The sequence below is a fragment of the Silene latifolia genome, chromosome 10 (genome assembly GCF_048544455.1).
Source record: "Silene latifolia isolate original U9 population chromosome 10, ASM4854445v1, whole genome shotgun sequence".
Classification (NCBI taxonomy): domain Eukaryota; kingdom Viridiplantae; phylum Streptophyta; class Magnoliopsida; order Caryophyllales; family Caryophyllaceae; genus Silene; species Silene latifolia.
Genome location: NC_133535.1, coordinates 61,773,387 through 61,784,004, shown reverse-complemented (window position 1 = coordinate 61,784,004; position 10,618 = coordinate 61,773,387). Strand labels below are relative to the sequence as shown.

Genomic DNA, 10,618 nt, shown 5'->3' with positions numbered 1-10,618 from the left:
CTGTATTTGTCGGCTATTCAAATCATAGCAAAGCATATAAGGTTTTTAATAAGAGAACCTTATGCATCGAATAAAGTGTTCATGTTATTTTTGGTGAGAATAATGTGTTTGATAAAGCCGAACAAGAAGAGGAAGAAGCTTTGAATGAACCTGATTTTCGACTATCTAGGGATGATCTTCCAGAATTAGATGTGGAAGATACATAAATTGAGGGCACAAATGATGAACAAGGAAGGTCTTCGAATGATAAAGGAAAGAGAACTGAGAATATAGTTGATGATACTATAACCTCTTCTCAATCCAAGCAATTGGAAACTGAGGTTATAGCTGATAATGTTATAACATCAAATCCAAATCAAAGAACAAAATCCAGAGTTATACCTGATTCTGTTATAACCCTAGGATTGGATTCACGGGGAACAAGGCCTGAACCCCAATCATTCAAACAAGGCGAGACAAGTTCAGATGACGATGTGCCTCCTGTTTCTAAGAAATGGGGATATAAGGATTCTCATCCAATGGAAACTATTCTAGGCAGTTTAAATGAAGGAGTTTGAACTCGTAGAAAGCATAACAACTTCTGCTCATTTTACTCCTTCCTCTCAACCATTGAGCCAACTAATATCAAAGAAGCACTTGCAGAACCAGATTGGATCATTGCTATGCAAGAAGAGCTCCAACATTTCGAACGGAACAAAGTTTGGCATTTGGTTCCGAGACCTAAAGACCGAACTGTTATTGGTACAAGATGGGTTTTTAGAAACACATTAGACGATACGGGAGTTATTGTACTAAATAAAGCCAGATTGGTTGTAAAAGGGTATAATCAACAAGAAAGAATTGACTATGATGAAACATTTGCTCCCGTAACCAGACTTGAGACTATTAGACTATTAATAGCTTTTGCAGCTCAAAAAGGAATTAAACTGTATCAAATGGACGTTAAAACAACATTTCTTAACGGTTATTTGAATGAGGAGGTTTTTGTTGAGCAACCTCCAGGATTTCTCGATAGCAAGTTTCAAAACCATGTTTTCAAATTAGATAAAGATTTGTATGGTTTGAAACAAGCTCCCAGGTCTTGGTACGACAGATTGTTAAAATATCTTCTTGAAAGCGGTTTTAAAAGAGGATCTGTCGACAAAACCCTATTCTTTTTTTTTTTTTTTGGTAAAATGTAAATAATATATTGATGCTCAAAAACCATGTACAGAAAAAATTGTTCACAACCATGATCCTATCACAAACTCATCTATGACATCTACCATACTAAATACATATAGTAGATCATACTAGCTAGTGCAGCAATTTCTCAATCCAATGCTTATCTTTTCTTGACACTGTGCCCTGCAACTGTTGCTGAATCCTGTTCCTGATATCTGCTTGTATCATCACCACACACCTGCCTGGACTAATTATAGCACCCTCATGCTTGCTTGCGTTCCTCTGGTTCCAGATATAGTACATAGTAGCATTGAGTATACTATTCAGGACCCCATTCTTCAGTCTCGTGAACCTCTTGTGTTGCCACCAATTCTGAGTATTGGTAGCAGACATAGACACACCCGTCCATTCCTGAACTCTCTGAATAATTCTCCTGCTGTACTGGCACTGGAAGAAGAGGTGAGATGGTGACTCTTCCTCTTGAGCACAAATACAACAGTTGCTATCAGGGACAATACCAAATCTGTAGAGCTTGTCTTTGGTATTAAACCCTTGCTGGTAGTACAACCAAGCTATAAAGCTATGTTTGGGGATGGACCATTTGGTCCAAACAATATGAGACCAGCTTACAGCCTGGCTGGTTGGCCTTAACCAGCAATACCCCTTCTTGATAGTGTACTCCTTACCTGGTATCATAGTCCATTCATTCTGGTGGTATGTTGGCTGAAACTCCTGATCAATTTACAAACTTTTTTCCACGTCCAACTGGCATCCTGAGGTGGGTTATAGTCCTCCCATTCTTGTCCCTTCAGATAGACACTATGCACCCATTGCACCCATAGCTTAGATGGGTGAGCCTGAATCCACCAGACCAGTTTTCCAACTGCTGCTTTATTCCAACTGTACTCATCTCTCAGGCCAAGTCCCCCCTCCTTCTGATTAGTGCAAAGCTTTGACCAGGCAACAGTAGGAGTCCTAGCATATTCAGTCCCTCCATGCCACAAGAAATTCCTGCATATTGCTTCAAATTTGAGGAGCACTGCCTTTGGAATGATGAATATAGAAGCCCAGTATGAGTGGAGAGTTCTGTATACTGCTTTTATCAACACCAGTCTCCCAGCATACGAGAGTTTTTTGGTTCCCAGTTGTCTTACCCTCTCAAAAACTTTATCAATCAAAGGTTGGCAGTCTTTGATTGATAATTTAGCAGGTTTAATTGGCACTCCAAGGTATTTGAAAGGTAATTTGCCTTCAATGCAGCCTGAAACCTGAACTATTTCCTTTCTGACTTCACTAGCTACTCCATTAAAATACACATTTGACTTTCCCCTACTCATCTGTAGTCCTGATGCTTGAGAAAAGGTTGAGAAAGTGCGTAGCAAAATCATAATGGAACCCACATCCCCTTTAGAGAAGAGCAACAAGTCGTCTGCAAACATTAAGCTACTCAATTTCATTGATTTGCAAAGAGGGTGAAACCTGAAATTCATTGTAGAGGTAGTATAGGATAGCAATCTGGTAAGATATTCCATGCAAATTGTAAAGAGCAAAGGGGACAAAGGATCTCCTTGTCTTAATCCTCTTTGTCCCTTAAACCAGCCAAAGCTATCCCCATTCAAATTCAAGGTATAAGTGGCAGTGGTGACACATTCCTTAATGAGAGCAATAAACCCAGCTGGAATGGTTAATTCATGTAGCATCTGAAAAAGGAAACTCCACTCCACTGAGTCATAAGCCTTCTGCAAGTCTATTTTGAATAGACATCTAGGGGAGACACTCTTCCTTCCATAAAGTTTAACAAGATCTTGGCATATTAGTATGTTCTCCATAATGCTTCTACCTTGAATAAAACCTCCTTGAGTTACAGAAATTATATGGGGGAGAACCAAAGCAAGCCTTGCACAAAGAAATTTTGAAATGCATTTGTATACCACATTACAACATGCAATGGGCCTGAATTGCATTACAGTCAAAGGATTTGGCACCTTAGGGATTAAAGTAACATTAGTAGCATTCAACTGCTTGAGCATTTTGCCATTCCTAAAAAATTCATGAATGCAAAGACATACATCCCCTCCAACAAAGTATCCCAACTAGTTTTAAAGAAATGACTAGAATAGCCATCTGGACCTGGAGCTTTGTCATCCGGTATATCTGAAGATAGTGCTTTTGATTTTCGCATCGCAATTGGCATTAGTAACATCCGATGGTGAGACTCATCACATTTATTACCTTGCTGCACTACTCTGGGACTGACAGGGGTTGTGGGGTGAGACTGGCCTAACAACTGGGTATAGAATCTTAGAAAACTCTCCTGAACCCCCTCCTTATCAGTGTGATGATTTCCCTGTTGATCAGTTATCTGCACTGTCTGATTTTGTCTCCTCCTAGTCTTCAAGATGCCATGGAAGAATGAAGTATTTGCATCCCCATCTGCACTCCATTTCATCTTTGCCTTTTGTTGCAGGAACTGGGTCTGAGCCTCAGCCAACTGTTGATAAATTTCTCTAGCTTCACATTCTTGTTGAATAAGGCTCAGGTCCTGAGGATTCACTCCCAAGCTTTGCTGTATTTTATGTAGTTTAGTGAGAGCCACCTCAGCATTACTCTCAATATCAGCAAACCTGGACCTGTTCAGCTGTTTGAGTCCCTGCTTCAGATTCTTCAATTTCTTAGCTAGCTCATACAACTTAGTTCCAGTTTGCATACACGTCCAACCAGCTTGAACAGTCTCTTTAAAGTTGGGAGCCAGGCTCCACATATTAAAATATTTAAAGGGTCTGGCTTTCTTTTCATCAGTTGCATTAGCCTGTACCACACAAGGAGTGTGGTCAAAGATCCCCTCAGGCAAAAAATGTGCATACAGAAGAGGGTAATCATTGAGCCATTCCTGGTTCACTAGGAAACGATCCAGTCTGCTATACACTCTGTCAGCTGGCCATTGTTTGTTATTCCATGTGTACAGAGCTCCCATGGCAGGACTATCTATCACTTCACATTGATGTAAGCATTGCCTGAAAATTTCGCATCCCGCCGAGAAAAGGATCCTCCCACTCTCTCATCCTCAGTCAACACACAGTTGAAGTCTCCTCCAATGGCCCATGGTCCTGAAATGTGATTTGCTAGTCTGCTTAAGTTAGCCCAAAGGGACTGTCTCTCATTGCTGCCATTGAAAGCATAGACCATGGTGACATGAAAACGTGCATTAGTACTCTTATGATGCACTGTCATATGGATATACTGGGCATCATACTCTAGAAAATCAATATCCCATTCATGCACCTGCCATAAAATCCAGATTCTACCTCCTTGATGGTATGCTGAGTTTGTGGAAATACTCCAATTGCTAAAGGAATTCATGGTTGTGTGCAATTTATTTGGTTTAATTTTATTCTCTAATAAAGCAAAGAAATTAACATTATTATTTATCAAAAACCTATGTATAACCTGTTGCTTACTCCTCCTATTCATACCTCGCACATTCCAAAATCCTAGCTTAATCATTGATCAGGATTATGGGTGGGGTGTCCCTCTGAGCTATTAGCCTTCTCTGCTGAGTCAGCAAGAAGCACTACAGTAGTCCCTCCTTCCTTTACTGGCGTACGCATTGGTAATGGGGGAAACTCTTTAATTTGAACCAGAACAGGCTCTTCCTCCACCCTGGGTGCATGAACCCTAGGTGTGACTAATATGTCAGCATTTACCTGCTCTGATGCTTTTGGCTTCTCCACTTTTCTCCAAACCTGTTTAACAGGTTTAATTGGTTGGACTTTGTTAGTGGTTAGAATTTTCCCTCTTCTGCAATTGCTTTGATCATGCCCCAGTGTCTTGCATTGAGTACAGAGCACTGGTTTCCATTCATATTCAAGTTTAATCTCCACCAGTTGCTTCTTTTCATCTTGAAATTTCACTGCTTCAGGAAACTTTTGATCAATTTGTACCTCCACCAACACTCTGGCATATGCTAGTCTTGTTTTCATCTCTGTAGCATTGTCTTTTTGGACATATTTGCCTACCAGTCCTGCTATTTTTGGCAAACTTTGTCCCCAAAATTTCAATGGTAACTGGTGTAGCCTAAGCCATGTTGGGACATTCTTAACATGCTCCTTCTCAAAGTGCCACGTTCTCCGCCATGGCTTAATGATGATGACAGTTTACTATCAAATAAGTAGTGACCGCATTTAACACCCGATCCTGCATGTCTTTCGTGTGAAACCTGACAATAAATATCCCATTTGGCATGAAAGAGATCTTGTCTATGGTATGCTTGTGCCATATTCTCCTCAAATATCCTTCCAGCACCGCCATGGGTGGGTTGGCTCCCAATACATAGCCATAAACAGCCTGCTTCCAATATTCAAGTTCGTCATGCACGTCCTCATCAGATAGTTGAAGCAATGGTTCTGCCTCCTCTACCGCCTTAGGACTCTTACTCTTGGATACGTGCACCCAGTCTCCTTGCTCCTCAGTATCTGGTGCTGCCTCTCCCTGTGATGCTATATCAGTTTCTTTCATTGGTTCTGCATCCTCAAGGGAAAAAGCAGGGATACCTACGATATTCTGCATGCTCCCATGCTTCACAGCATCCTCCTCATTAGGTATAGGGTTCGCTGTTTTTGCAATTTTAGTAACCTCAGACTTCTCTTTAGATGTTACCCCTTTCCTCCTCGTGATGTTGCGTAGTTTTGCAGAATTTGATGCTAAATTCCTCGCCATTAATGCAAGAGATTCACCTTACGTAGTCGGCAAAATCGCCTTCTCAGAGGAGCATTAGGGTTTTTTTTTTTGTTGCTAAATCGACAAAACCCTATTCTTGAAAACTGAAAATTCTGATCTATTAGTTGTACAAATTTACGTCGATGATATTATTTTTGGTTCAACTAATAATCGTTTATGTAAGTATTTTTTAGAACTGATGACCTCTGAATTCGAGATGAGCATGATGGAGAACTCAAGTTCTTCCTTGGACTCCAAATTCAACAAACTACTGAAGGAATTATGATACACCAACAGAAATACATCAAGGAGCTAATCAAGAAATTCGGTATGAAAAATTCTAATTCTAAGCCAACTCCTATGGTTACAGATAAGAAGTTGACTAAGGATGAAGACGGTAAGTCTGTCTATGAGACAACTTATCGAGGTATGATTGGCTAACTTCTTTATTTAACTGCAAGTCGTCCTGATATAATGTTTAGTGTATGTGTATGTGCTCGATTTCAATCGTGCCCTAAAGAATCGCATATGATCTCATAGGATATTCAGATGCAGATTATGCAGGTTGTTCACTTGACAGAAAAAGTACTTCCGGCATAGCTACGTTTGTTGGACCGTGTATTATTACATGGGGGTCAAAGAAGCAAAATTCCGTTGCATTATCTATAGCTGAAGCCGAGTATATTGCCGCTTGGTTGGTATGTTATCAACTTTTATGGCTTAAGAAACAATTATGTGATTACGGTGTTAATGTTGGGTGTATTTCTATTTTATGTGACAACACGAGTGCTATAACTATATCTAAGAACCCTGCGCAGCACTCACGTACTAAGCATATAGACATTAGACACCATTTTCTACGTGACCATGTAGATAAGGGCAACATAACACTGGAATTTTGTAGTACAAAAAAAAAATGGGCTGACTTTTTTACCAAAGCATTGGCTAGAGAACGTTTTGAGATTTTACGGTTGGAAATTGGTTTAATTGGTGGCAACTAAACTTGTCACAAATATTTTATTCTCCGTATGACTGGCTAGATTTGACGAGATTATATGACTGTGTCCGTATTTTTCGTTGCAAGTTTATTTGTGTTAAATGTTATATTATATTACGAGAATATTCCGTTTGCTAGTCATATATATCTTGTGTTTTATTACAAACCATATTTTCGCTAACAAATTATTCTCACATATCCCCTTTTACCGAAATTCTCATTATATTTTCATCCTTTTACCTAAATTTTATCTTATCATATTTCCCAAAGATTTACCCTAACAATATTTCCTAATCCTTTCTATACACTATGGTAGTTAAACAGAACAAAAAATCTACCTAAATCTTATGATTTCTACCCCTACACGCCACCCTACTCCACTAACCTAATCCTACACTAATCTAAACTTTCCATAATATATATTGCCTATAAACCCACCCCCACCTTCTTCACGTCTCCATCACCACACAATTATCTAAAAATTTACTTTTCTTAAAACTCTCCCACACTCAACCTTACCATCAATCATCATCATGTCTCCACTATCAACTCGCCTCAACTCACCAATAACTCAGTCCACTACTAAGACCCGGTCATCCAAACCACCATGCAACAAGCCTATTCATATCACAAACACTCCCTCACCTCAATCAAATCCTAAACCTACTAATCCCGATCATAACCGGGTTGATCCTAATCTCGAGGGAAAGCATCTGAAGCTTAACAAGGGTAAGAAGAAGGATGTTGGTTTCGAGAGTTCGGTTGAAGAAACCGGGGTGGTGGTCAACCAATATGGTTCTCAAAGAAATTTGTTCCGAGAATATATGCCAAATGCAACGATGACGGGTCTTGATAAGGTTAGATTACCGCGGAGAAAAGGACTCGGGTAAACCGTGTTATGAGATACGGTATTCATGGAGGACGGTCTTATTCCGAAAAGTGGTATGCAAAGGTTAAAGCTTTACAATTTTTTAAGGATTTGTTGACTTATCAAAAATGGACAAAGATTTTCTCCCAAATCGGTCTCGTCTATCCTATCGAGGTAATCCAATTCTATGCTTCGGTTTTTATAAAGAAGAATGTGTTGCATGCAAAAGTAAATGGGTCCGAAGTCACCATCTCCCTTGACGATTTTCGCACTCTGTTTTCCGTCCCTGATGATGGGGTAGAAATCAACGCAAGTGCGAAATGGGGAGATGTGACGGAGGAAGAGAAACTTCAAATTAAGAGGTCTTTTTATGATGGTGCTACGTGATCAAGTAATATGTTGGCGGGTCCCTTTACTCCTAAGTTAAAGTTCTTTTTAAATTTTCTTTGGAATACGGTTGTCCGGAGGAGAGGTGGTCGTGATAAGTTGTCGAGCTATGAGATGGTTTTGGTCTCAAAGTGGCTTGAAGATGTTAAAGTTAGTCTTCCCCGACTTGTTTTTCATCGCATTGTCCAAACAAGCATCTCCGTCACCGAGGAAAAATTCTATACTACTTTGGATTTACCTTTTGGGATGTGTATTTCTCGACTTTTGGAGCACAAAGGGGTTGTAAGTCCTACTAGATATGGGGTCATGGTCAAGGACGAGATGTGTGATACTCATCTCAAGTTAATGAAAATAGCCGCGGTTGGACCCGACTTGATTTTCTTATCCAAGGTTAATGTAGTGGAAAAGCCGTATGTGATGATGGCCGTGGATCCAAAATTGGATTCATTCATGACGAGTATTTGTGAAAAATTGGATGCTCAAAATAAGTTGCTTATGGAGTTGGTCTCGGGAATGGAAAGAGGGAAAGATGGAGCTCTGGTTTCTCATGATTCGGGTAATGCCGAGGTCCTAGCCTATTTACATGGGTTAGAAGGGCGCATTGAAACCATGGCTCGTGACGCGGCTAGAGCGGCTAAGGAGTGTGTCCATCATTCCTAATCTTTGGCTAACTTGGCTAGTCAAGGCGGGGCTATTTGGCGTGAAGAGAAAGCTATGCATGCGGATATGGGGCTTATTTTCGAAGCTACTAAGGCCTTGTCGTTAAAAGTGCTCAATTTTGAGACGTGCGTCACGGCACAAGCTAATCATGTGCAGTCTTGCTTCGATCTTCTTGACTCTCTTGAGTTTAGGACTCGTCCCGGTTATGTTAACCCCAATGTCGTCAAACGCGACTATGCCTAAACCCGTCCTACAATACCATTCCTTGCCCTTTATCACTAGACTTTATTTTTTTTTTTGGATAGTTGTCTAATTCGGCCCATTTTGGCTTACTTTTCTATACGGCCCATTAGGCATTAATCTTGTTAATTATCCGGCCCTTTGGCATTAGACTACATGGTTTGTAGTCGACATATTTTATATTTTGCATGCTTATCGTAGATTACTTTCTCGTTTTATAATATTTCTTTGCATGATTAATACGTGTCTTGATCTATATTATTCTAGTTGTTTTATGTCTTTTCTCGTCTTTTCGATGATGTCAAGAGGGGGAAGAAAATGATCGTGACTTAAGTATTTGCCGAAGCATGCTCCTTGTCCGAACCTTTAATCTCTTAAGGTCCTTAGATGCTATACTTTGTATATAAGTGGATTGTTCTTGCGTACAACTGACTATGACTTTAGAGTATTATGTTGAGGGGGAACTTACACTTAGTCACAAATCGTAAGAGGCTTGTCATCATTAAAAAGGGGGAATTTGTTGGACCATATAGATATATGATTAGTTTTGATAATGACAAGTGTGTGCTTTAAATTGAGAGGTGTTTGGTTTTTTTTAAGGGACAAAGGGACCTTAGATAGGGGGACCCCCTTTCCCCTCTCATCTTCACCCTTTGTCTTGAATATCTCAGTAGAATACTCCAAACTGTTCAGAAACAGGCTAAGTTCATATTCCACCCCTTATGCAAGAGGATTGGTATTTCCCAGCTCTGTTTTGCTGATGATCTGATCCTATTCTGCAAAGGAGACAGAGCTTCAATTGAGCTAATGGTGAATGCATTTAATTTTTTCTCCAAAGCTTCAGGGTTACAGCTGAATAGAGGTAAATCCAATTTTTATTACAATGGTGTTGATGAAGGACTGGTAAAGGAAGTTGAGAGAGCTACGGGCATGTGCAGGGGTAAGGTCCCTTTTAGGTATCTTGGGGTCAGTGTCTCTCCCAAGAGGTTATTTATTTTGGATTGCAATTGCCTTGTGGATAAAGTTGTTGACAGGATACGGGGTCTGGGTTCAAAGCTGCTCTCTTATGCTGGGAGGGTGATACTTATACAATCTGTGCTTAGTACACTTCACAGCTATTGGGCTCGCATTTTTATCCTCCCAAAAATGGTGATCAAGCATATTGAAGCCATTTGTAGAGATTTTTTATGGCATGGCAAGGAATCTGGGAGTAGACCTGCCATGGTGGCCTAGGATAAGGTCTGTAGAGCTGAGAAACAAGGGGGGCTAGGCATCAAGAATCTTCAAATCTGGAACTGTGCTGTCATAGCTAAGTATGTTTCGTGGATTGAGAAGAAAGAAGATCACTTTTGGGTGAAATGGGTACATGCTATTTATATTAAGGGTTATATCTGGAAAGATTATGAACCACCTTTAAATTCAAGCTGGGCATGGCGTAAAATTTGTCAAATAAAGACTCTGATGAAGGACTGCATTTGGGCTCAGAATGTTCAATACTCTATCAATTCTGGTTACATTTGGTTGCTACCAGACACTGGTACTGTTGACTGGCATTCATGGCATCTGAATAGGTGGGTGCTCCCTAT

The 10,618-nt window shown here is 40.1% G+C and overlaps 2 protein-coding genes across 2 annotated transcripts; both read right to left on the bottom strand.

The window, feature by feature from the left end:
* Positions 1-1,296: 1,296 nt before the first annotated feature.
* LOC141607652 (uncharacterized) lies at positions 1,297-1,860 on the bottom strand. Its single transcript, XM_074427006.1, has one exon. It carries the CDS (start codon positions 1,858-1,860, stop codon positions 1,297-1,299), a length of 564 nt encoding a protein of 187 aa, XP_074283107.1.
* Positions 1,861-3,178: 1,318 nt separating this feature from the next.
* LOC141607651 (uncharacterized) lies at positions 3,179-4,138 on the bottom strand. The gene has a single exon (XM_074427005.1). The coding sequence runs from the start codon at positions 4,136-4,138 to the stop codon at positions 3,179-3,181; it is 960 nt and encodes a 319-aa protein (XP_074283106.1).
* Between the last annotated feature and the right edge of the window lie 6,480 nt (positions 4,139-10,618).

What these genes read in the sequence shown, in the direction of transcription:
- LOC141607651 (XM_074427005.1), bottom strand. Translation starts at nt 4,138, where the DNA reads ATGGGAGCTCTGTACACATGGAATAACAAACAATGGCCAGCTGACAGA.
- LOC141607652 (XM_074427006.1), bottom strand. Translation starts at nt 1,860, where the DNA reads ATGATACCAGGTAAGGAGTACACTATCAAGAAGGGGTATTGCTGGTTA.